The sequence below is a fragment of the Hemitrygon akajei genome, chromosome 31, assembly GCF_048418815.1.
Source record: "Hemitrygon akajei chromosome 31, sHemAka1.3, whole genome shotgun sequence".
Lineage (NCBI taxonomy): Eukaryota > Metazoa > Chordata > Chondrichthyes > Myliobatiformes > Dasyatidae > Hemitrygon > Hemitrygon akajei.
In genome coordinates this window covers 16,689,539-16,716,810 of record NC_133154.1, presented here as the reverse complement: position 1 = coordinate 16,716,810, position 27,272 = coordinate 16,689,539, and the positions used below count along the sequence as shown (strand labels likewise).

The 27,272-nt window shown below is 44.0% G+C and overlaps 1 protein-coding gene across 1 annotated transcript; it reads left to right on the top strand.

Annotated features, from left to right (window-relative positions):
- Positions 1-1,172: 1,172 nt before the first annotated feature.
- slc25a38b (solute carrier family 25 member 38b) lies at positions 1,173-23,968 on the top strand. Its single transcript, XM_073033329.1, has 9 exons — positions 1,173-1,500; positions 1,821-1,882; positions 9,547-9,668; positions 10,505-10,589; positions 12,386-12,459; positions 13,822-13,927; positions 15,940-16,108; positions 18,290-18,456; positions 21,236-23,968. Exons 2-9 carry the CDS (start codon positions 1,868-1,870, stop codon positions 21,356-21,358), a joined length of 861 nt encoding a protein of 286 aa, XP_072889430.1. The 5' UTR covers positions 1,173-1,500; positions 1,821-1,867; the 3' UTR covers positions 21,359-23,968.
- Positions 23,969-27,272: the final 3,304 nt, after the last annotated feature.

The following is a 27,272-nucleotide window of genomic DNA, read 5'->3' as shown; positions in this document are numbered from 1 at the left end:
GCACTTACTTTTTATTCGCAGTTATTTTGTAACTAACACTATTCTTTGCATTTCTGGTTAGATTTCATTTGGCTTTGTATCTGTACTCGGCACAATGACAATAAAGTTGAATCTAATCTAATCTAATTAAAGACAGAAAGGCTGAAAGCACTCAAGTATCTATACTGAGGTTGTGCACCAGATTCCAGGGGAAAGCTGAACATGGAAAATTTTTCAACTATTCATAAACACAAGAGATTCTGAAGTTGCTGGAAATCTTGAGCAACACACACAAAATGCAGGAGGAACTCAGCAGCATCGATGAGGAGGAACAAACAGTCGATGTTTTGGGCTGATCTCCTTCCTCAGGACAGGGGCTGCGACCTTTCACCTTTCACATTGTAACACTGCAAACTCCCCCAGGCTGCAGAGGTGGAGAGAAAGGTAGTCGGGGGCAAGCTGCTATTACAGCCTGTGGCCGGTAGGGGGAACATCTGTATGAGGACAGGGTGTTGTGAAGGCTTATGGCCGGTGGGGTAAGGTACAGTCCGGTTGGCCAGGGTGCAGTTACAACTTGTGGAGGTGGTGGTGGGGGGGGGGGGGGGGTTTATTGGTTAGAGGGTAAAGTGTTATTACAGCTCGCGGCCGGCGGGGGGAAGTGATGGTAAGTGGACAAGTTGTTGTTACAGCTCGCGGCCGGCAAGGGCGCTGTGGGTCCAAGGTGTGGTGAAGGCTAATGGCCGGTAGGGGGAAACGGTGGTTAGTGGGCAGGGTGCTGTTGCAGCTAGCGGCCAGCAGGGGCGCAGTGAGTCCAAGGGCAGGGTGTGGTGAAGGCTAATGGCCGGTAGGGGGAAACGGTGGTTAGTGGGCAGGGTGCTGTTGCAGCTGGCAGCCGGCAGGGGCGCAGTGAGTCCAAGGGCAGGGTGTGGTGAAGGCTAATGGCCGGTAGGGGGAAACGGTGGTTAGTGGGCAGGGTGCTGTTGCAGCTAGCGGCCAGCAGGGGCGCAGTGAGTCCAAGGGCAGGGTGTGGTGAAGGCTAATGGCCGGTAGGGGGAAGCGGTGGTTAGTGGGCAGGGTGTTGTTGCAGCTGGCGGCCAGCAGGGGGAGCTGGGATGTCGTTGGGCGGGGGGAGGGGGGGGGGGGCGCTGCGACGGCCTGTGGCCGGCAGGGGGCGGAGCGGTGCCCCGTCGCGCGGAGCTGCGGAGAAGCAGCTGAAACCGGTTTGGATCGAGCGAGAGGCGAAGGAGAAGAGCGGCGGCGCCGGAGTCGGAGTCGGAGCCGGGAGAACCCGAGCGGAGACCGGGCGGCGAAGAGCGTGAAAGGGTTGCCGGGTCGAGCCAGAGATCAGGAGGAGAACCAGATCCCAGCCCGGGATCAGGGAGCAGCAGCTCATCCCAGGGTCACCCAGGGAGGGAGCTGATCTCTCCAGGACCAGGGATCCGATTCCACCTGAGATCCAGGGATCTGATGCTGACTGAACTGAATCCAGCTCAGCTCAGGACCAGGAACCCATACAATCAGGTAACTAAAACCACCCTGTGGCCCCAGTTTTAATGTCTAAGCATTTTAAAATATGCACAGTTTGGATCAAACTCCCAGGAGCCCTCGGAAAGAGGGAAATGAGATTTATTTTTTAATGGGTCCAATAGTTCTGCTTTTGTACTACTATTTAATTAAATTTTATCTTCCTGACTCATGTGACAATATAATAGCCAGGACCTATTGCCCTCTGCCAGTTTATAGAAAATTCTAACAGGGATTATTTTGAGCTTCTGGCAAAGGGAGTTTTGTTGTTCATCTACATTTTATGATATTTTGCTTATCTGTTTAAATGATTCAAGAGCTGAAGACGTTAATCCAGGATCGTATCCTGAGGAAGAAAGAAAAAATGGAGGTTTTTCTGGTAAGTGAATGCACTTTCTATAATAAGGGAATATTGATAGCTAGAGATCAGGCGTTTTGCAGAACTTACTCTGGGGTTGAGTTTGACCATGCCTGGTCTGTTCCCCAACACTAACCGCAGTCCTTAAAACCCACCAAAGGCTCAACAATTCTGCCAATTGACCGAGGGGGAGAGACCCCCTGAAGCAAAATTTGTTTCTCACCCCTTCCCCTCGTTCTGGATTCATACGCCTGAGTAAATCTACAATGAAGGAATGCAGATTTGTTCAGTGCAATTTTATTTTGGGCAGGTTTTGTATCCCTCAGCCTCCCAGCATAAGATCACTGGAGAGGGATTATTGCTCAGTGCGTTTGGTAAAGAAGACTTCCTTAACGTGGGGTACTGGCCAGGTCAGCGTTCCCAACCTTCTTTATGCCCTGGGCCCCAGGTTGGGAACCCCTGCGCTGTGACCAGGCAGCCTACCGGTATGGTCACTGTGATTGCTGGTACCTTCCACATTAGGTGAGCGGGCTCTGTCGGAGCTGACTCACGCACAAAAAATCAGCAGCAGTGGCTGATGAAACTGGGGTCGGGTTGGGGGTGGAGTCAGGTTTCCAAAGCAGAGCCTGGCTCCTCAGTACTAATGTGGAACTGGTTATGGGCGGTAAAGCTGCTGATACATTTCCCAACCATTGCCCTGGTACTTACAGGAAAGCTAAGTCATGTTTGTTTACTGAAAAAAAAACACAACTTCTGTTTTCGTAATTCCTTTCACAACTTGTACAGCCAAGTAAGTTTCCTTGCAGCCTCTTGTTATTTATTTAGAATATTTTGAGATGCCTCTTTTAAAGTAATGTATCATAAAAACAAAGACACTTCAACTTTCAGAGTTGTTTTGAGCTTTGCTCTAAGAAGGTTTTGACCCTGGTTTCTAATCCATTCACCTAATGAACAATAAAAGTAGTCGGGGTTAGTGAGAGACAGTGGGCTGAATGGCTTTTCACAGTGTTGTACCACAGGGATCAGTGCTGTGACCTTTGTCACATTAACTTGAGAGAGTCCCTGGTCTGATAAGCAAGTTTGTTGACGACAGGAAGATTGGTGGAGCTGTAGATAGCGAGGCTGGTTGTCTAACGATACGGAGGGACATAGCTCAGCTGGAAAGTAGGGTGGAGCAGTGGCAGATAGAAACTAAGTAAGCCAATTTTGGGTAATTTAATACTGGCTGGGTGTGTCGAGAGGTGGCAGGGACCTTTTGAAGTGTTAATGTGCACAGGGACTTTGAGGGGTGCAAGTTCATAGCTCCCTGAAAGTGGCAAGACAGACAGACAGACGGGGAAGGAAAAGGGCATTTCGTTAGCATGCAGGGATATTGGCGATAAGAGTTGGCACGTCATGCTGCAGCTGTACAAGATATTGCTTAGGCCACATGGAGGATTGTGTGCAGTTCTGACCACTAGAGTACAGAGGGATAAGGTAGACTCACCAGGATGTTGGCTGGAATGGAGGGCTGTAGCTACAAGGAAAGATAGGCTGGGATTGTTCTCACTGGAGTACAGGGGGCTGAACAAAGATGTTACAACGATTTACAAAATCATGACGATTATAGAAGTCTCATGTGAAATGCTGAAGGAACTTGTTAAGTTAGGCAGCATCTATAGAGGGAAATAAACAGTCTTTGTTTCTGGCCAGAATCCCTCACTGGGGAAAGTCAGTCTTTTTTCAAGGATAGGGGAATGTAAAACAAGAGGGCATGGGTTTAAGGCGAGCAGAGGAAACATTTTAGGTCGTTGTAAGTTGTCGTGTGATTAGGTTGGGGTTAAATCGGGTTGCTGGGTGGTGCAGCTTGTAAAACCAGAAGGGCCTATTCTGTGTCGTATCTCCCAGTAAGTAAACTTCTGAAGGAGGTCTGATGGGAAATTGTTCTACACAAAGGGTGGTCAAGATATGGAACAAGCTGCTGAAACGGTGATAGAAGCAGGTATGATCACAGCATTTAAAATCCACCTGAACAGGTACATAGGGAGAAAAGGAACAGTGATGTGGGTTAACTGTGGGGAAAATGGATTAGCACAGTTGGGCATCTTGGTTATAGTGTAGGAAATGCAACAGCTCTTGACCAAACAACAGTCTGATCATGGCTGAATTAATCTACTTTAGAGATCTTTAGCATAAACATTTACTGCCCAGCCATTTTTCTAAGGAGTACATTAACCTGAGACAACGTGCAGGATTTTGAGTGAAGGACCTGTCTGGAAGATGGCTCCCTGAGCTGTGTAACACTCCATCAATATGGCTCTGGGAGTCAGCACGAAAACTAAAGGCTTGGTCTGCATTAGATGAGCAAAAGTCAGACTACAGAGATGGGATCCATTTACCTTGAATGGTCAGAACAGTTATGGATACTATCCAGAGAGTAAAGGTTCTAGGTTGCAAGGAGCAAGTCCGAGAGCCAGTTTGGGCCCAATGTACCTGGGAGCGTCTGGAGTCAAATAGCAGTCAAGGAGAGTGGCCACAGCAGATAGGGTGGGAGCAGAGGGCCTCTTCCTTTCTCACCCCTGGAGAATGGGAAGACTATGGAGTGAATGTCTTCTGGGTCTTCTTGAGGGCAGCTGGCATGCACCTTCTTGATCGCGAGGGTTGGATCTGCCGCCCCCGATTGTATATCCTGCATCTGCCCCTCTCCCGAACTGTAAGTTACTGGTGATATTTATGAAAGGACACTGACGGGAGGGAGCTTCTTGTGACCATTCTTTTGATTCTGGGATTCTACAGACAAAATGCAGCACAGGGAGGTGGGCTGAGCTATAAGTGAAGACAGTGTGACAGTGTACAATCTCTAGGGCTCCTGAGTTCCCAAGCAGAGAGGAGAGAGAGAATCAGCAATTCAGGACAGGTGCCTCCCCCCTTCTCCCGTTCTTCTTCTTTTCTCTCTCTCCCCACCTCTCTCTCTCTCTCTCTCTCTCTCTCTTTCTCCGCCCGCCCGCTCCCTCTCCCCCTCCTTTCTCTCCTCTCTCTTTCACCCCACTGCACTACATTATCACACGCACGTAGATGAGACAGGCCTCCTTCACGCCCACCACTCCTTGCTGTGTGATTGGCCATCGGCAACATTAAGCTGAGTGTCTTGTTTCAGACAGTCATAGCAGTTTGTGTCGAGACAGGGCAGCATTGAGGTCTGACACAGCATGACGGTGTCTGTAACAGTGGAAACATTTTGCTGATCACCACGATGTACCGATGTGTCTTAATAAATCACCTGTCAACTGTTTTTGTTCCCAACTTGAAAACAGATGATTCTTGAGAAATACATAACGTGTCTCAAAAATAAAATCTAGATGGATAAAGTAACAAAACCATGTTTCCAAGCAGAAATTCAGCAGATGCCTGGCCAGGCTGTTGTAGGATGAGGGATTGAGTTGGTGAGGCTTGGTATTGTCTGGAGTTCAGGAGAATGTGAGAAGACTTCATTAAGACTTACAAAACTTTACATAAAGTTCCAAAAGGTGTGGGGACCTTTTCTTGAATATTTTCATAATTCCCATTTAGATTAAGGGTACATCCCTCCCTTTTTTTTGCATTTAAATCCCTTACTTCCAGCTTCTTTTGGTTAAGATTTACGGTTTTTTTAAATGTGTAAACATATTATGGCTCAGGTAGCAGTCAGTTTACTTTGTTTTTATAAATACGGCTCTGTGGTGATAAAAGTTCTGATTAACTTTTTTATATATCGTAAGGTTGGCTTGGAGGGTGGGGTGGTAACTATATATGATTCTACTATGGGTGCTTTTCCTTAACTGTAATGAAATGTACATTTGATATGTTTGTTTTGCACTGTATAAACCTTTATTTTACTGTTTTTGTTGCATTGTAGGAACTTATATAAAAAAATAAAACTTGCAAAACTTTTAGTGGGCTCTAAGGGGCAGGTGCAAGGACAATGTTTCCCCAGCCTGGGGGATAAGACCAGGGGTCACAGTCTCGAAATGGTAGGTTGTTCAGGACTGAAATCAAGCAGTTTCAGCACAGGGTAGTGAATCTTTTGGGGCCCCTCTACCCTGGGGGGGGGGGTGTGGAAACTTCATACTGATTCCATTTAACGGCTGTGAAGGGAATGAAAGTCAATGAACAAAGGGCAGAAACATTGTTAAATTAGTTTTATTTGTCACAGGTACATTGAAGCCTACAGTGAGATGTTTCATTTGTGCCAATGTGCCACAGTCCAAGGGTGGCATTTCTGTCACCAGCACAACATGCCCACAACTCACTGACCCTCACTGTATGTCTTTGGAAAGTGCAAGGGATGTGGGACACTCAGTGGAAACCCATCAGTCACGGGGAACGTAAAACTCCTTACCAACAAAGGCGTGAATTGAAGTCCGGTGACTGCTGGGTTAGGAAGGCAATTGTGCAAGCTGCTACGCTATTGCGCTGCCCTTAATCAAATGCTGTTCGAGTATGATGATGTTTAGCAGTAGGACAGGCTCAAGGGGCAGAATGGCCTATTCAGCTTCTACTTCTTATGCCTTCGTTAATATTTTCTTGTCAAATCTATTTCTCTGACACATAGGATATAAACTGAGGCTCGTCTATATGATTAAAAAAACAACCTACTCAGGGGTGTTAACTTAGTGTGTAACTGTGGGTGTTATTTGTTTACGTCCATTGAAATACATGCATGAAAATGTTTTTTCACACCATTTTAACTTGTGACTTTGACAAGCCCCAAACCAGGAGAATGTTTTTACTGAGCTGTGGGGCGAGATTGCTTATATTGGTGGGGAAGGTAGGGGTGGAACTGTTGAATACAGGTTGAGTACCTCTTGTCCGAAATGCTAGGGGCTGGAAGTGTTTTGGATTCTGGAAAATATAATGAGATGGTTGGGACTGTCATCATTTCCAGCACTGAATTTATGTGTTAACTGGAAGCAGTCTTTGTCACTACACATAGGTACTGATGCATCCGTTCAGTGTGTTAGATTTTCATTAGTGATGATCTTGGCAAACTTGTCACTGAATTTCTTTGGCAGCTTCATTATCAAGAGATGCTTTAACAGCACAAATCTTCAAAAATTTAATGCCGCACCTTTTCTTAAATTTCTGCAAACAGCCTGCTGAACATTCACAATTACCTTCAATTTTCAATTCGTCGTGATGGATCTTTGCTTGTTTCATGATCACTATACCGTTAAGCGGCATGTTCACTCTGACGCTGACGAATCCACTCTTTCAATACACGATCGCGAGATCTTTATTTTTCCACTTTATGCAGAGTGAGGTCACTTCTCAGAAAGGCCTGTGGCACGCAGAGATCTACGTATCACCTGGGAACCTTCCCAGCTCCTTGTAGAATTTTCCATTATGTCAGCACTGAGAAAAAGTTTCGGATTTTGGAATTTTGGATAGGGCGGACTCAACCTGTAATGTTAAAGTGTCGAAGAGTTGCTCCAGCTGATCATTCTGGTTCACATCCTGCAGTGCAGGTGATTTGTTTAATTGTGAACGGTGTCGAGGAGGCTGAACTCACCTCTTGTTTGCAGTAAAACACTCTTATCTCAGAATCCTGCAGGTTTGCTTAATGCTAAGTGTAGTTGATAAACACAAGAGATTCTGCAGATGTTGGAAATCTTAAACAGCACACAGAATGCTGGAGCAACTCAGTGAGTTCAGGCAGCACCTGCAGAGGGGCAGTAAGCAGTTGACATTTTGTGCCAAGACCCTTAATGTGGACTAGAAAGGAAGGGGCAGAAACTGGAGTAAGAAGGTAGGGGGAGTGGAAGGAGTGCAGGTGATAGGTGATACCAGGTGGGTGGGAGAAGTAAGAATTGTAGAGGACACAACTTTGCAGAGGATTGCTCAGAATTCCAAATGGTGTCAGTTTTTAAGTGTCTAACCGGAGTTTCATAGAGCTGCAACATTACCTGTTTCTTGAGCTCAGTCCCCTGACTAATAAAGACCAACACACCAAATGCCTTCTTAAATACCCTATTAACTTGTGTGGCAATTGAGGGACCCCAAGATCCCTCTGTTTCTCCACTCTGCTAAGAACCCTGTTCTCTACCTTTGAGTTTGACCTTCACCAACAAATCACTTTGTTGTACTATAGGAAGGATGTGGAGGCTTTGAAGAGGAAATGAAAATGAACATTTTGAAAACTAAGAGATTTGAAGTTTCCTGATGTACGCCTCCGGCTGCGAACGTAGAACGTGGGTGGTGCTTGTAAAGGTGTGATAGAGGGTCAGCACGGCACTCGGTTCCCAATGCATCCGCCACGTTGTAAGCTGCACCAATGAGTCTTGAAGTCACACAGTATAAAAGCAGGCCATTCGGCCCACAGTGTCCATGCCAACTACCAGGCACCACTCACACTAATTCTATAATCCTGTCAGCTTTCACCCACAACCTTACCCAGATTCTACCACTCATAACGTTGGAGGCTTTTAAAACTAGAGCACCTGATGCAAGCCACACAGTCATAGGGAAAACACCACACTGTCAGCGTCAAGCCTCTGTCAGGAGGCAGCTCTACTAGTTGAGTCGCTGTGCTGTTTTTTGAGTTGTGAAAAATAACTGCTGGGTGTGTCTGCACTGGAAATAGCGTCAAGCTGAAGTCTGTGTTTAAATGCCTCCAGCTTCCCCCACCCCCTCACTCGCAGGAAACTGAAGTTCATGGACTTTACTGTAGAATCCCACTGGTTATTCCATCTTCCAGGGGAGGGAGTGCAGCAGTTTCAGACGCTGTAAGCAGAGTACAGAATGTGACTCCAGCTCCTCCTCACAGCAGGGGAACTGTTCAGTGTCAACAGCAGCCCTGCCCTGGGAACATTATGTTACAGTATGGCCGGTACATGTTTATTTTCAGTGACTTGTTGCTTCACCCAAGGCTTAAAGGAGCCCCCAGGGTCACTGTTGGTGGATCCAAGCGAAGAGTGTGAGGAAAATTGAAAGAAGTGTGAACATGGACGTGGACCAAATTGCCAGTTCGTTGCATAATTCTGTATGCACTGTTCCTGAAATCCGAACGGTTGTACCTCTTTTGTGTTTAAAAAGAGTGATGAATCAGTGACAAGGACTTGTATGTTGTGCCTTCATCTCAGAACATAGAGTGCTAGAGCACAGAAAAAGCCCCTTTGTCTCAAAAGTCTGTGCAAAATACAGTTCCAGATAAACCTAATTCTCTTCTGTTTGCACATGGTCCCTCCCTTCCTGCATATTCATGTTCCTAAATGCAACAGCCTCCTAAACACTATTATTGTACCCGCTTCTATTGCTTTCCCTGGCACCCACCACTCTATGTGGGGAAAAAAAACTTGCCTCTCATATTTCCCTTAAATTTCCCCCCACACCTTAAATACAGTACATGTCTTCTGTTACTTGAACTGTCAACCCTGGGACACTCTATCATATTCGTATGTATAATAATCTTATAAAGATCTATCAGGCCTCCCAAGCCCCAGAGAAAACATCCCAACATTGTTCAATCAATCCTGATAGTTCCTACCTTCTAATCAGGATGAAGGTCATCTACAGCCTTTCCAAAGCTTCCATATCATTCCTCTAATGGAGTGAGCAGCAGAATTGCACACAATACTCCTGAGTTTAGCCTAACCAGTTTTTTATAGTTAGTAACATTTTTCAGTGTCTGTATTTCCTGTTCATGTTCTGGTTTCGCCTTGCTTTGACAGTGTCACCCCGTGCTGAAGGCCTTCATGTGTGGATCTCTGAGTGGGACCTGTTCGACGCTGCTCTTCCAGCCCCTGGACCTCGTGAAGACTCGCCTGCAAACTGTGCAAGGCTCAGTGAGTGGGTACGTGTGCACCGGGAGTTCAGAGCCATGGTGGGCAGTGTTGGCATGGGTTCATCAAGGAAGGATGGGAGAGTTAACCAAGGAGAGGAACACATTCAGTGGGCCTGGGGGCATAGAATTAGGTGTGAACGGCTTTAGAATGCAGACATCTAGATGCAGCCAGTAATAAAGGTTGCGGGCAATGAGACTGATGATGTCCCACTATCAATTTGAGCTTGATTCATTGCTAACTGGAGACTGGACTTTCAATTTTGATTTGAAGCCCAGCGGACATGATCTGTCTGGCTCACTATTTACATCCTTACACAAAGCCGATCCCCACTTCTCCTTCAGATGAGAAGCCCCATGGTTGGTTGCCACTTCCTTGCTGGTCGTGGTAATGGAACAAAAATAGGATAGTCCAGTAAACCTTATTGGGAAATGCCAGTGTGTGAATGTTGAGTGCTTGGTTGTAGTGCCCTTACTGTTAAAGGTGTGTTGATGCCAGGAATGGTTATGTCAGCAGTTTGTAGATACTCAGTTTGGAATGGGATTTAAAACCATAAATCTCTCCACTGGACAGAAGAGTGAGTCTGCTAATATCTGTTGCAGATCACTGCAGGTAAATCTTTAGTGACAGACACAAGAGGCAGCAGATGCTGGAAAGCTGGAGTAATACACAAAGTGCTGGAGAAACTCAGTAGTTATGCATCATCTATGGATGGAAATGGACAGTTGAGATTTCTGGAAGAGCTCCCTTCCATAGATACTGCCTGAGCTGCTGAGTTCCTCCGGCGTTTTCTGTGTTACTAATTTGTGGTGACATTTTGTTAAGAGTATTTTCTGTATCTTATTAGGTCTGGGCGTGTTGGAATGATCACCATTTTACTGAATGTTATTCGTACTGAGCGAATTATTGGATTGTGGAAAGGAGTGTCTCCGGTAAGTGATTGATGGATTAGATCTTTACAGTTTACTGCAGGGTTTAAGTGCAATGCCTGGTGCTCACCCACTATGGGTGGATGTGGGGTGAATCAGCTGGCTTTAGTATCTACGAGCTGAGGGCTGGTAGATAACAGTGACCAGGAACAGAACCCACTTTATCAGTCACCTATTTGTCAAACCGGCATCAGGGAGACACTAAAGTCTATCACCACCAGCACTACACGTCATCTCTGAAGCTTCTTTCCTATAGCTATCCAGCTTCTCTACAAAACTCACTCAGGTATAATACCCTCACTGACCCTGCCCACATCCATTAAACGGTCTTCCCTGCTCTTCTTGTTCTGTTGATAATTATTTAGTCTGTTCATATATTCACATATATTTAAATTTGATTACTGATTAATAATAGCCAATCATTTAAATATTTGTGCTAATTGTCGAATGTTCATAGCTGTTTGCACTATTGTAAATTATTGGTTGCTGTTGTGTTATCTGTTACGGCATTGTCCTATGTTTTTTGCATGGCGCAGAACCACAATAAATTCTAGTATGTTTCACTTATTGGCAATGAAGTGATTCTGATTCTGATCCTGTTGGCCCTTCCCCTGGGCCGGGCAGAGGTTGATATGATGAGGCTCTTCACAGTTGAGCAGCCAGCAATACTTTTAAATACTTTTGGGAGGCCTGTGTGCATACAGTGGTCATCTTTGGTAAGATACTGAGTGTGAGCATCCAGCAGAAATGTTGGGGTGAAAGTAGTGGGATTAAATAAGGGTATAAGAGGATCTGTAAAATTGTAGCAGGTAGAATTGAGAAACAGGTCAACGATGATCTCCTTGTTTGGCAGAGCAAGCTCAAGGGTTCCACAGTTGGCTCTTGTTCCTAAGTATTCAAACATATCTGTTGGGGTGATTGTGTACTGGAGCTGAAGCAGACATAGCATCAGGTAAGGTGGCCATGTGACCCCCCTGAACCTCGTGTGAGCTCTCCAAATGGACACTAATTAATGTCTTGCACTCTCTGTGCCCTCCAAGAGGACCTTTTCGAGGTTTGGAGGCTCACGTGCCTCAGTGACCCAGAAAGCTATGCTGGCCGGAGTCAGGGCTTTATGTTTTGGTTCTTGGTAAGGTGGTAAGGTCATCCATGCCAAACAGGTCAAAGGGTAGAGGACAGACTAAAAGTGGTCACCGGTCCTCCAGGTTTGGGGGTTCATCTCAGGACCAACAACCCTGACTGGTAAAACCAAATTGTTCTGGAAACAGCAATGGAGATTCCTTCTGCATCTGAGTGCGACAGTATTCCTACACCCATTCAGGACTTGCGTGACTGATGACAGTGAAAACCGAGAGGAAGCTACTGACACGACGGAGGAAGCCCTGAACACCACCAGAGACAAAGGACCTTCATTGCTGCCCTAAACGCCAGCAGTGTAACAGGAGCAATAAGAAGACTCTCCGGGGAAAGTTATGAATTTCTCTTCGTCATGCATCTAATCTTTGTCTCTCCACTTTGGGCCACTGAGAACAACCAACCTGCGTTTAACGATGTTCTTTGCAATAACACAAGCTCAGGGTTAAACATGAGTATGACCACCTTTCACTTGAGGAGGTAGCAGCTCCATCTCTGCCCGGTGACAACCAAGTTGCACCAGCATCACATTTGACCCAGAGCTCTACATGTGGGTAAAGGAGAGTGACCAGGGAGGTAGTGGCTGGGTTTACAAGCTGTGTGATTTGTTCTACATGTTGTCTGTGAGTCTTCGAATTAATTTTCCCTTTCCTTCCTCATTGCAGTCATTTGTCCGATGCATTCCCGGTGTGGGGATTTATTTCAGCACGCTCTACTCCACGAAGCAGCACTTCTTCAGGTGAGCCAGAGAGCTGAGCAGATCTTACCACCTTAACCTTCTGCCTCTGGAGCCTAAAGTTCAAATCTAACCCAGGATCAAGCCAGTGTCTCTTCAGACTTTAAGAGCGCAATGTGAAATTCTGCTTCAGTCAACACTTCGGTGGCTGAGGCAGTTCAGAGAGAGCTTCGCTCTATAGGCCAACCTTTGCTCTTTCTAACATGAAGATTGTTTGATGGGATAGTGTAAAGTGTCACTCTTTGTTTAAAGCAGAGCTTTGTCTGCCCCGGGACTGCCGAATACTTAGAATGGGCAATCTGGAGGGGAGCTTTATTCTGCATGTCAGTTCATGCTTAATCCACATTGATGGGAGCTTTTCTCAGAGTATAATCCATGTAGGGTGTGTGCTGAGAGAGGTTGTGAAGATATGTGACCTGGTGTCGTATCTGCCATGGGAGTATTTGATAAGAAAGTGCAGGAAGTGATGTGGTTTGATAGCCTTGGGAGCCTTTTATAGGATGGTGTAGGAGAACTTTACCTACATCCAAGCCATTCTTTTTCTGAAATAAAGACACTAAATATTGGAAATAATCAGCAGGTCCAGTGACATTTGTGGGGAGAGAAACAGTTAATGTTTTGAGTTGATTATTCTCATCAGGCCTGAAACATTGACAATTTCTCTCTCCCCAGATGCTGCCTGACTTGCTGAGTGTTTCCCAAGATTTTCTGTTTTTACTTCAGATTTTCAGCATTTTTCTTTTAGCTTTTCATTCCATGTTTTATCTGGATGTGTTTGACAGAAGCTCACCCCTGATGCATCGACCCAGGGAGAGTTGGATGGTGTGGCAAAGCTTTAAGGGGTGGAAGGGTCTCCAGTTTTTGTGATGGTGATGGGATTGGGGCAGAGTGATGATGGTGGAGATTTTCAAAGTTGATCAAATGGTGTCTCCAGCGGGGAGGGACAATGGTCTTCTGTGTCAGGGAGAAAGAGGGAAGGTTTAGACAAGTGATAGGTACAGCTTCTGATGGTGCCTCTAACATGTTGGACTTGCATCTACTATATTCAGAATGTATCAGTGAAATATTTTATTGAAGGAAGCTGCGTCACTCCCTGGAACGTTATGGGAGGTGGGAACAACGTGGGCAAAATTTATACACGGCCTGCATAGCCTGGCATTGAAATTGCCTCATGCTCATTGGCACCATGGCCCTTGTCATTTTGTGGAATCACGGTGCCAGGGTGGTGAGACCATAGAAGGGAGGGACGCATAGGGTGCACGTGCTCCCAGAGAGCTGTGCCCCTGAGCACTAGGTCCCTGCTGTCCATCCTGCGAGGGGGTGACGCTCCTCCCATGTGTCTTATAAACTGTTTTTCGTCTTCAGCGAGAGGAGCCCAACGGCGCTGGAGTCGGTGGCTTTAGGTGCCAGCGCTCGCACTGTAGCGGGCATCTGCATGTTGCCCGTAACCGTGGTGAAGACCCGATACGAGGTGAGTTTTGTGGCTGGTTGGGTCTCAGGGCTGTTTGGTAGATACGTGGCAGGCACAGCTGGGTGGGCCAGGGCCATATTTATCCAACAGACCTTTACCTCGGGTCTTCGGAGTTGAGAAGAACGAGGGGTGACCTTATTGAGACACCAAGATCCTTCAGGGGGGCATGACAAGGTAGAGGTCAAGTTGTTTCCACTTGTGGCAGAATCTTGAATGAGGGGACGTAGTTACAGAACTAGGGCCAGTCATTTATAACTGAGGAATGAAGGAAATTCTCACAGAGGGTGGTGGATCTGTGGAATTCTTTATCCCTGAAGATTGCGGAAGATGGATCTTTGGGAATATTTGAAGAGGAAACATGTATACTTTTGAAGGCTCAGGGAAATGATGGCTGAAGGGAACTGATACAGAAGAGGAAATAAGGTCTGGGGCAGATCAACCATGATCACATTGAAGGGTAGGACAGGCTTGATGGGCTGAGTGGCCTCTTCCTGCTCCTGTTTTCTCAAGTGATTTAATATTACACTGCTGATGCTGGATGACAGGACAATTTGAAACTGAGAGCAGGATAATTAAAGGCAGGAACTGGTGTTCCTCTGGAATATGATAAAAACTGACTCCAACTCAGGAAGGGGATGGAATTCCGTCTTTGTGGTCATTGGTCTGCAATGTGAAGTGAGTTTGGTAACTGAGTTCTATTCAGATTGGGTGCTCCAGTCCATTGCAGTAACTGTGAACTTTCACACTGCTTTCCAAGGCTATACCAGACACTATTCCATTCATATATCAGTTTATCAGTTCCTGTCCTTTTTTAAACACTGCCTTCAGTCTCCAAACCCTTCTGAAAACGTCTTCCAAATAACTTCTACCTCAGCACAATCTCTGCACACTCAGGTCTTCAGTGTCACTTCCCGCCTTCTTCAAGGTCCTTCGCTCCCTGCTCCCACACATCCTGAGTTGTGTTCTGGTTCAGTGCAAGTTGTGTAGAGTTGGGAGATTGTGAGTAGGGATTCCACCTGTGGTTAGCCCAGCACCAGTAGGACACAGAAAAGACAGCAATCAAACGACAGTCTCTTTTCCAAACTTCAGACTCATACCACTTCTAGACCAACAGCAAATGGAGTACCAGGCACTTGTGTGGGTCTGCGTAGGGTCCCTTTCCAGTGGATAGCATGCTGTGGTCGTCACATCCCTTGCATGACCTGGTCACTGGGAGCGTTCAAGGTCCCCAGCATATTTTGAAGAAATACAGGACATCTTCCTGGTTTTCCAGGTTAACCTTCCTTCAAAAAAGTGAGATTGACATTGTCTTTTGCTGCCTGAGTGACAGTATGGCTGCTACCTTCGCTGGACTCGGTTTAAAACAAAAACTTTACATTTTGAGTCTCATGGTTTCTGTATGTCTCAAGACAGCCAATAGCCAATGAAATGTAATGTCTAGTTTTATAAATAAAAGCTGGCAGCCAAATTGTACACAGCAGGAGCCGAAAGCTCAGTTGGGGATTTTGTGTTAATCAAGGTGCTCATGACTTCAATTTGGGTGCTTTCTCAATTATCTTTTTTGTATTATATTATTATTGTATGTTTATTTTTGCACTGTATTAATTTTCTTCATTTTGGTTTGGGGTTTTTTCTTATCCGTAGTGTTGTAGAAAATGCATAAAAAAATCAACAAAAAAAAATCAAGGTGCTGAGGAAGCTCTCTGCTCTTTGGATGGGATCTGTGGAGTCTTTAAAACCATCCTGAATAAGAACACTGCCTTTCCCATCAAAATATTGCCACTGAATGTGTATTATGTGTTCGGGTCTCTGTAGTGAGGCTCTTACCAAATGTTTCAGGATTTGAGGGACCCTGTAAGATTGTGATAACTTGTGAAAGATCTTGCCAGCTGTTCCAAAGGGCAGCGGTGGAATCATGCTAAAGTGTGTAACTGCATCCGGTACACGAAGGAAGGTGGGAGCTCAGGAAATGGGAAAAGACAATTCCTCACAATTTGTGTCTGTGTCTGCAGAGCGGGAAGTTTCGATACGAAAGCGTGTTCAGTGCTTTGAGAAATATCTACAAGACTGAGGGTGCACGGGCACTGTTTAGTGGACTGACAGCCACACTCCTCCGTGATGCCCCCTTCTCCGGGATTTACCTCATGTTCTACACGCAGACCAAGAAAGCAGTGCCTGAAAGTATGTGAGGGTGTTTGATGTAAGATACCAGGGTGGGAAGGAGGGGGACTGTTGTTCAATACATTGATTGCTTTGCATTGTAATATCCTGGCACCAAAGGTAAGGCAAAGATCACGGTATCCATTATACCCCAAACTTTACAAAATGGGAATCTGGTAAATGGAGTTAGTGCCTTTCCATAAACATTTTCTTTCTCAACTTGTCACATTTTAATTACAGGAACAGGAGGAGGCCAGTTATCCTGTCAAATCTGCTCTATTGTTCAATAAGATCATGGATCAGTCCTAATCACAGCCTCTGCACCACATAGGAACACAGCTTTATATACCCTCTTGCCATGGAAAGCCCAGACAGCCAAAACCATTACAGCTACACAGAATAGTACAACACAGGAACAGGCCCTTTGGCCCACAATGTTGTGCCAACCCACTTAAAATAGTTACTATTTGGCTCTAACTTCTCTTTTTTTTCCCCGGTCCTGATGGAGGGTCTCAGCCCGAAACATCGACTGTTTACTCTTTTCCCTGGATACTGCCTGACCTAATGAGTTCCTCCAGCGTTTTGTGTGTCTTGCTTAAATTAGTAATCAAACTAATCTCTTCTGCTACCTATTGTTCATTTCCTTCTATTTTCCTCACATTTCACGTGCCTGTCTAAACGTCTCATAAAAGTCTCTAATGTTTCTGCCACTCCAGGCAGCACAATCCAAGCACCCACCACTCTGTGTAAAGAGAAGCTCTGCCCCTCACAGGTCCTTTGAAATTATCACCACTCACCTTAAATGCATGCTGTAATTGTAATTGGCAGTGTCTATTGTACAGGTGGAAATGTTAAAAAGGAATCAAACATCTGACTTTAAACTGGCCCTGTTAAATCAGGTCTATCTAGTTATTCCCTCCTTTGGACATCTCAAGAGAGAATGATTTCTTGAAGAATATGAGAATTGCCTGGAGTAAAGAGAGAGAAGTTTGCTCTCTTAGTGGTTCTTGAGGCCAGGCTGATAAACATTGAGGAGCTCAAACAGCTCAAGCTGTTATACAAACTGATTAGATTTGAATACCTGCAAGGAGGTGGTCTTTTGTACTCTCAGGAACATCTGTCAAGGAACCAGTAGAGTCACAACAGGGTTATGTGAATTGAACAGACAAGCTAACATTTTCACCGTCATCGTTGTCACACACGCTATAACTATCCGTTCAATCCCATCTACCTACTCCAAGCCACTTCCTTCTCTCATCACCCTCACACCCACCCCAGAGTAACCTAGTAATCTGAAAGAACAAGGTTTTCTTCCTTGCTTTTGGTATTGGATCTTGGACAAATATGGAAGTGGACTTCTCCTGTGTGTTGAGGCTCTTCCTCATTACCCAGGTGAAGATAGCTCCCAACCTGTAAAATGTCACCGTTTGACAGATGTTGAACTAAGGCTGGGTGATTTAATGCAAAGGATCCCATTGAGCCTTTTAGTCAAGTTATCCCTGGTGCTCTGATCAGTGTTTGTCTCCAAACACACAGCACCAACAATTCATCTTAGGGACTGGGCAGGCTCTGTCTAAAGGACTGAACCTTCAACACTGCAGAAGTGCCCCCATTTTTGGACTGGAGCATCAGTACTATGCTGAAATCTCTTCTGTGGTTTCAGTGTTAACTCAGATAATATTTTCTACTTCCTGCCTTCCAAAGGGGCACAACCTAGGGCAAGCACACCCCAAGAAGAGCGTGCACAATTACCTCCTCCTGTCTGATACAACCAGAACAACTTATCTCACCACTCATGAGGTTGCTGGAAGAAGCTGAGGTATTTGCCATATGCTGTTAGAATGCAATGGAAGATTAATTCAGTAGCAACTTTCAAACTGAGATATGGAGAAAGCCCAGAAGGTCTAATTGACTGGCAGGCTCAAAGAGCTGGTACTTACACAATAAATCCATGAGATGTAAGGTGGTATATGTGTTGGTCTTCAGAGGCGCCATCCTAGTTTATGACCATGACAATAGAAAAAAGTAATTAGAATGGGAAATGAGCTACAATAAATTAAGGTCTGTAGACAGTAACTGTGCACTGTACACATGTTGGTTTCCTGGAGGTAGTGAGATTATGAGTGTGTTACTTGGCTGAGTTAAGTGTCATTGATTGAAGTGCTTTGTATGGTTAAATCTAATTTTCCTTTTATTATTCAGACCGGTACGAGACGCCGATTGTCCCTCTGATCAACTTCAGCTGTGGCATCTTCGCAGGCATTTTGGCTTCTTTGGTGACACAGCCAGCGGACGTTATAAAGACACACATGCAGCTGTCTCCTGAGAAGTATCGGCGAGTTAAACACACCATCATTTTCATCTTTGAGGTACAGCCACATGGCCACAAACATTTGTTCCTCTGCTCCTGATGAATTTTCAAACACTTGCTCTTCAAGATGCTTCAAAAGATGGTTTTCATTTCCCATCTTCAGCTATTCTGTATGCAGACCTGGTTCTGAAGTAGTACCATTGGCTCCCAATGCATGCTCTCCTGTCCAGTGTCACACATGCTTTCCTGCCATCTTGTCTTTCAATGCCCTAACAATCTGTACTGGAGCCAATGGAGAAAATGTCATGGGAGCTGGCAGTGGTTTGAGAAGTGCAGTGGTTTTATTCTTAATTCCTTCATGGATTGTGGATTCACTGGATCTGTGATTGCCTTGGTAGTATAGCTGCCTTCTTGAACAACCGCAATCTCCACTCCCATGATGCTTCTGAGTTGGGAGTTACAAGTTTGACTTGGCTGTAATGGAGAGAAAATGACATATTTCCAAGTGAGGACAGTGTGATTTTGAGAAGAGCTTGGAGGTGAGACATGGAAATGTAGGAACTACTTCCCAGTTGCTTTGACCTGATTTTCATGAGTATTTTTGAAGTTGCACTGATCCAGGCAGGTGGTGAGTATCCCACCACACTACTAATTTTGTAAATAGTGGAAACATTTTGTACAGTATAAGTAAATTTTAGAACTTAAAGCTTCAGGGTCTGTCAGTGGTGGGATGATAGGACAGGTATATTTTATCTTAAGTTATATTTATTGAGAGATAGAGTGGTAACATGCCCTTCTAGCTTAACGAGTGAACACAGCCCAATTACTCCCATGTGATCAATTTACCTACTAACCCGTATGTCTTTGAAATGTGGGAAGAAACTCTAACGCAGTCACGGGGAAAACGTACAAACTCCTTACAGACAGCAGCAAAATTGAAACCGGGTCACTAGCGCTGTAATAGTGCTACAGTAACTGCTATGCTACTGTGTTGTCCTTGGAAGTTTTCATGTTTTATTGTTTTACAACATTGAAACACAGTGGATTTAATTTGGCTTTTTTTGACACTGATCAACAGAAAAAAGACTCTTCAATGTCAAAGTGAAAACACAAAATAATTGATTGCTTAAGTATACACTCCCTTCAAGTCAGTATTTAGTAAATGCAGCTTTGGCAGCAATTACAGCCTTGAGTCACATTGCAAGGGGATCGTGAGTGAACAGCCCCTTTCAAATCCAGCCACAAATTCTCAATTAGATTGAGGCCTGGGCTCTGGATTGGCCACTCCTGGACATTACCTTTGTTGTTTTAAGCCATTCCTGTGTAGCTTTGGCTTTATGCTTGGGATCATTGTCTTGCAGGAAAACAGATCTTCTCTCAAGTCGTAGTTGTTATGCAGACTGCATCAGGTTTTCCTCCAGGATTTCCCTGTATTTTGCTGCGTTCATTTTACCCTCTACCTTCACAAGCCTTCCTGGGCCTGCTGCAGTGAAGCATCCCCACAGCATGATGCAGCCACCACCATGCTTCATGGTAGGGATGGTGCCATTTTTATGTTGTGCGGTGTTTGGCTTACACCAAACATAGAGATAGACTGGCCAAAAAGCTCAATTTTGGTTTCATCAGACCATAGAACCTTCTTTCAGCTGACTTCAGAGTCTCCCACATGCCTTCTGGCAAACTCTAGCTGAGATTTCATGTGAGTTTTTTTCAACAATGGTTTTCTCTTTTCCACTCTCCCTTAAAGCTATGATGGGTAGAGCACCCGGGCAACAGTTGTTGCATGCGTAGTCTCTCCTGTCTCAGCCACTGAAGCTTGTACCTCCTCCAGAATTGTCATAGGTCTCTTGGTGGCCTCCCTCACGTCCCCTTCTTGCGTGGTCACTCAGTTTTTGAGGACCGTCTGCTCTAGGCAGATTTACAACTGTGCCTTATTCTTTTATTGATGACTGACTTATATGTACTCCAAGGGATGTTCAGTGACTTGAAAATTTTCTTGTGTCCATCTCCTAACTTGTGCTTTTCAATAACCTTTTCACGGGGGTTGCTTGGAGTGTTCTTCTGTCTTCATGGAGTAGTTTTTGCCAGGATACTGACTCACCAGTGGTTGGACCTTCCAAATATAGGTGTATTTTTACTACAATCAATTGAAACACCTTGACTGCACACAGGTGATCTCTATTTAACTAATTACGTGACTTCTAAAACCATTTGGCTTGTCATTGAAGAATTGATGTGTCATATTAAAGGGAGTGAATATGCAATCAATTATTTTGTGTTTTGTATTTGTAATTAATTTAGATCACTTTGTATAGATCTGTTTTCACTTTGACATGCAAGAGTCCTTTTCTGTTGATCAGTGTCAAAAAGCTGAATTAAATCCACTGTAATTCAATCATGTAGAACAATAAAACATGAAAACTTACGGGGGGGGGTTGAATACTTTTTATAGGCATTGTATACAGGCAGTGAGGTAATGGAATTGCTGCATGGTGGAATGCAGGCATCATAGATGGGTTATAGAGCTGGAGGAAGTTACAAAGATTAGTTTAGGCTGTGAAGGAATTTGATAACAAGAGAGAATTTCAACAAGTAGATACTTGGAGAGTGGATGCCGCTGTGGGCCAGCAGATAGAGGGATAATTGTGAACGGGCACAGGCAGTAAAGTTCTTGGTGAATTAAATGTGTATATTGAGGGAGACATTTTAGTGGAACATTAAAATAGTCTCTCAGTGCCGAATGGGGAACAATTAAGGCTTGAGCTTCTTCTTGGTGGATTGTTGGTTTGATTTGGTTGCAGCACCAAAACATTAACTCTCCTCTCTTCCACCCTCAGAATGATGGAGTTGTGGGATTTTTCCGAGGAGCCGTCCCTCGTTCATTGCGGCGCTCTCTCATGGCTGCCATGGCCTGGACAGTGTATGAACAGATGATGACCAAGTTGGGCCTCAAGTCATGAAAAGCCGGACAGTTAAAGGAAGAGCCTTAGGATAACGGAGAGAAGGGACAATGTCACTGGAGTTTTGTGTCCTGAGACTTCAACAGGCCTGAAGCCTTTGATTGTGAACAGTGATACTTTTTCTTTGGTTTTAAAAAAAATTGGCTTCATAGCAGAGTGAAGTTCACACCGTTTCAACCAAGCCAGAGAATTCCTGGTAGTCATGCAGACATCCACAGTAACCTCAAGCCCTGTGCTGTTCCACTGAGGTTATGTAACAGCCAGGAGTCACCTGTTTGTAACTCTGGAACCTGCCTGACCTTTTCCCAACAGACCTTGGGACAGTGGAGATTAAGCAGCAAAAGAAGGTTATTAAAATATTGCAGTCAATATCACTTGACGGAAACCGTGCGTCACTCCTATTGATTGTGACCAAGCCCAGTCAACAGACAGAGCGGGGGAGTATTTTACCTCATGTGAGATAAGAACACAGAGATCACTGTACCAATTGATCTATTTAAATCTTCACATTTCCCGCATTAAACAATCATGCTTTATTAAAGAATACTTCTGTATGAATGCAGTGTCCTCTGACATGCCCAGTCATTCACATTAGGAATCCACAGTGTTAGGTGAATTAACTAGTGTTAGGCTGCCAGTGCCTGCTGCTCTCTGAATAGTGGGACATGGAAAAAATTACACCTCTTTCCTGCTAGTGAACGTTTTCTGATCCTGTCCTCTACTTACAAAAATGTGTTAGTTGTAGGATTGTCTGTATGGATATCAGGCTCTATAATGAAGAGCAGATGTTTGGGACGAGAAGATACTTGGTCAGTCAAGAATGAGGCTGTATCATCAATGACTGCCCAGGGGTATGGAAGATGTACTTATGGTAGAGGTTGGACGGGTTAGTCTCTCGTACACTGTACCACTATTTTAGCATGGTGAGCACAGGAGGCCACATTTATCATTGTTATTGTGGCAGACAGTCTGATGCACAGAAGTTCACCCCTCAGCTCCTGAAGCAAGATTCAAGTGCAGTTACTCTCTATCCTTCCCCCGCTTCCAAAGTACTTAACCAGAGGTCAGCAGCTCTCCCCACGCCAAAGGTTTTTTGAAGAGTTCTAACTTTAGATTCTTGTAATTCACTCCACTCCTGCCCCAAAGCTTGGTCTTCAGTGCATAGCCTGCTTTCTGAATCTACAATTGCATTTTCTTTGCTAACACTCCTTCATCCAACACTTGTCCAGAAGATTCCTATGCAGGTTTCTTGTCCTTGGGCCGGGACAACACAGAGGATCATGTTGCTTCATTCAGACTCAGGCTGAGAGTGACAAGCGGTGGAAAACACCAAGCAGAGACCACAGACAGCAGAGTTCAGGTGGAGAAGATTCAGTTTTTATCTGAAATTGGATTGTATCTTTGCAAATGGTGTGTTCTTATTTCATAATAATTAATCGCATGGTTACTGAATTAATGAATTCCACTACTGTTGCGCTGACTGGGAAGAGGGAAGTGGAATTATAATTGTTGCTGTGTGAGACATTTTAACTAGTTAATAGACTTTGGAGTATTATGCAATTCATTATAGTTTTCCAGTGTGATGCACAATGAAAGGTTCTTTTGATTGGAATCTGCTTCATCTAGTTTGATGCCAGTGCTGGAGTGGTAGCCGACGCAGGTGGAGTGCCAACAGTGAGGGGAGGGTGTGCACTGGAGTGGGGTGGCAAAAAAGATATTGCAGTGACATTGACTGTGAGGGATTCTATGGGTGAGCGTAGGAGTAGCATAATTGACAACAATATGGCATCACTGAGACATTTGAGCTGCTCTTCAATATAGTCTAGTTTTGACCTTTAGAGCTGTGACCTTCCTGCCATGTGCCATATCTCATGAACCTGTCTACTCCAATCCACGAACACCCAGGCAGCTCCAGCTGATGCATGCCTTGTGTTCCTTGTACTCAGGGTAAAGCGATGAGTCTGACAGATGGGAGTGGGCTGCTTCTGGTACTGTTGCAGGTTCGGAATACCAAAATGTGTGATCTCTGAATGTTACTGGGAAAACTGTACTAAACTTTTATTTCAATACCGCCTCTAGGCTCCAAAATGGTCCTGGAAGTCAAAAGCTTCACAATGGGATGATGTAATGGTTTTAACACCTCTTAGATCCTTGTTAAGTAATACTAATGTAGTGAGTCCCATTAAAACAACCCTAGATATTTTGTTATCCTGCACTGTGAATATTTGGTTTATTCTTGGATGGTTGTTGAACCTAATTCTAATTGACAACCCCAGCCTTCCCAAGCTCACCTGGTTAACTATCAGTGAAGTGAGCCTGATGCCATGGGAACTGTACAACTGGGGATCCATACCTGAGCCTTCTTGACCTCTGTGAGGCTGCTGAGGACATCAGTGCTATAATGCACCCAAACTAATCCTGATCAGTGCAGTCACTCAACAAACACATCTGTAACTCATGTCATTTTAAAGATTGTTGATTCTAATGTTCAACATGTATCGTCGTAATCAAAATGTGCAATAATTGTCTTTGGGATAATAAGTATGACAAAAACAAAGGACTGCTGCTGTTGAAAATCAGAAATAAAACTATAAAATGCTGAAAATATCAGATACATTTGTGGAGAATTATTGTTCCAAGTGAGTAATCTTCGATCAGAAATGTTCACTGTTTCTTATACTACCTGACCTGTGAGTATTCTCAGCAACTTAAATGTTTATCTTGGTGAGTGAAATGAGTTGCTTATTGTCAATAGATGGAAGCTGAAGGACACGTCAGCCATTTTTATATTAGCTTTCTGCAATTTCAATGTTGGGGTTTGCCCCTGCTACCCTTGCCTCAAGCACTCGACTGGTGAAACTTACTTGCAACAAACCTTAATTAGATAGGGCTCTAAATAGTCCCGGGGGGAGAAGATAAACGTAACCATTTCTGACTGTTTTTTCCCTCTACAACAATATAATGATGTTGGTAGTGCTGAATAATCCCAATTTAAATTTGGTGTATGAACGGACTTGACTGATGTGGAGATGAATTGAAGTAATCATGCACAATCCACCCTGGTGCAAGCAGTTTAATGCAACTTTTCACCCTTTGCATCGTTGTGTATTAGCACCTTATTGCCAGCAGAGTCTAAGGTTCAGTTGATAGAAGTAGGTCACGTCCATTAAAGAAAGCTCAGATAATCCATTACTAGAAAGTACAGCCTTGGACTGAGCAGCAATCAGCTTTTTATGCTGACTCCTCAATTACAACACTCAAAAGCCAGGTTGAGGACACCTGAAAGATAATTTGTAAACGGTATTGGGTGTAGATGAGTGGGGGATTTTAGGGAGCTGTCTATGTGAAATCCGAAAGTTAACCTTGCAAATAAAGAAGGTTCAATTTAATGTCAGAGAAATGTATGCAATATACATGCTGAAATTTTTGAATAGGACGTGAGAAAGCAAACGATCTGCTTTAATTCTCTGGCTTCACTGAGAACCTAACTGTGGGCCTAATGCTTCCCTAACCCAGTGCTCCCCTATCATCGGGGTGAAAGTGACTTTTCTCTACTCTCTTGCAGATGTTCCTTTACTGAGCTAAGGAGCAGTCACAGAAACAGATTAGAATCTTGATTGCTTTCAAAGGCAGAGTATCAGAAGTCAAATTTCTTGTCATATACATGAGTGTATGTATGCACAGCTGCAATGAAAAACTTACTTGCAGAAACACACAGCATTAGAGACACAACATTCACCGGAAACATAAATTACACAAAAGAACACGATTAGAACAATACAGGTCTATTTAGAGGTATGTTGCTGTGCTAAGGTAGTGATTAGGTTGTGCAGGTGGTTCAACAACCAAATGGGCATGAAGTAAGTGTTAGTGAACAAATTTGTCCAGATAGTCTAATTTCAGTAAAATGGGGTGCTAACTACCTCTGTTCCTTACTAGTTCACTAATATAACGAAGCCCCTTATATCATAGCTGTTGTAACACTGTGATTCTCCTCTTTGTTAAATCTCAGATCTTGTTTCACTTTGATCCTGCCACTCCCTAACATCAGCTGCTGTAGCAAGTCTTGTGTCAGGGCCTCATGTCCCTGTTCTGCTCCTGTGTCACTGTAATGGGCTTTGCTCAATATCAGGAAAGAGTGAAAAAAACATATTTTACATCACAAATGCTGCATTGGATAAAGTCGTAATTGTTTCTGAATAATCTGCACTTCTAAATATTCTAACAGTATAACAATGGAGATTTTCTCCTGTACTGATGTTGACTGACAATAAATGTGAAGTTTTACATGGCGCTGTGTGATACTCAATTTTGTATTATTGACCCAACTAAAAACCAAAAAAAGATTAATTAGGAATCAATAGGACTGATTTATTTCTTAAATATGGAGTTTTATGTATTTGAATTTAAAATAAAATATCTTCTCTTTAAGTATGAAATGGAAAACTCACTCTTGGGAATTGGACATTACTGGGAAGGCCTAGCCATTTCCAGTAATTCTGAGAAAGTGCTGGTGGCCTTCTTCCTTAAACCATTAAAAAAGGTGCTGGTTCATGTCAGAGTACCATTAATGGTCAATGTTGAGGTGGAGTCCAGTCATACACAGGCGCCAAAAAAGCAGACCTCTGGGGGACTGTAGGTAAACACTGTTGCCTCTTGAGTTAAAAGCCTATGGTTTCAGGTTGCATTTCCAAGATGCAATCCAGACAGACATTCTGGTGCATTACTGAAGAAGTTTTTTGGATGAAATGTTAAACCAATACACTTTCCCAGATGGACAAAATGTCTTTTTGGAAAAAGGTAGGAGAGCTTCATCAACATTATATTTAGATAACATCACAAAACCATTAGCACTTTTCTGTTTGTGGTATCTTGCTGTATACAAATTTGAGTACATTTTCTAAATTAGAACCATACCTACACTTATACGAAGTAACTTATAGTAAGATACCTCAAAGTATTTTGAAGACGTGAAAGTAGCTGAATTAACATTGAATGCACGAACACCACTTCACTACTTTTTTATTTCTTTTTTTGCACTATTTATTTAAACTATTTTAATATTATTATGTATTGCTGCCACAAAGTTAACAAATTTCACGACTGGTGATATTAAACCTGATTCTGAACCCATTTTAAGTGATTGCTGCAGAATTCAAATTTCTAAAGCCACTCCAGAATTAATGAAAGGAAATAAACTTGGCTTAACAGCATGCTATGCAGTTTTGCTGCAGTCACCCACTTTGTTGTTAACCGCTCCCACGGGATTACTGTGTGAATCCGGTCAGGTCCACTGAGGCTTGGAGGGAAAGGACTGAGAAAAGCAAATGAACTTTTCCTGTACTGATTAATGTTAACATTGGCTTATTGGAAGTTAATGTATTTTCAGGAGCCCATTAGTTTGGGGGTGGAAGGAGTGTGCAGTTGGACACAGTGAATGGCATTTGTCTTGTAACAACGGGCTCCAATCTCACACCAATGCCACACACATAGTGTGGCATTTTTGAAGGAATGCTGCACTCTTAGAGCTGGCAATTTTTGTGATGTTTAAATTATTTCCTCACCTGCTACCAGTTACAAGATCCAAAGGCAATATTAGAAAAGAGCATTTGAAAATTAAAAATACTTCAGATAGAGTCATAGAAAAGTACAGCTCAGAAACAGGTCCTTTGGTCCATCTGGTCTGTGTCGAACCATTGAAATTGCCCAAATCAGGACCATAGCCCTCCGTATCCCTACCATCCAAGTACCTATCCAAACTTCTCTTAAACATTGAAATCGAGCTTGCATGGACTACTTGTGCTGGCAGCTTATTCTACCCTCTCACAACTCTCTGAATGAAAAAGTTACCCCTCATGTTCCCCTTAAACTTTTCACCTTTCACCCTTAACCCATGATCCCACCCAACCTCAAT

Bases quoted from the DNA above. Each gene is read 5' to 3' on its own strand.
- slc25a38b (XM_073033329.1), top strand. The intron at 12,460-13,821 runs GTGAGCCAGAGA...TTTCGTCTTCAG, and splicing joins ACGAAGCAGCACTTCTTCAG to CGAGAGGAGCCCAACGGCGC. The intron at 13,928-15,939 runs GTGAGTTTTGTG...CTGTGTCTGCAG, and splicing joins TGGTGAAGACCCGATACGAG to AGCGGGAAGTTTCGATACGA.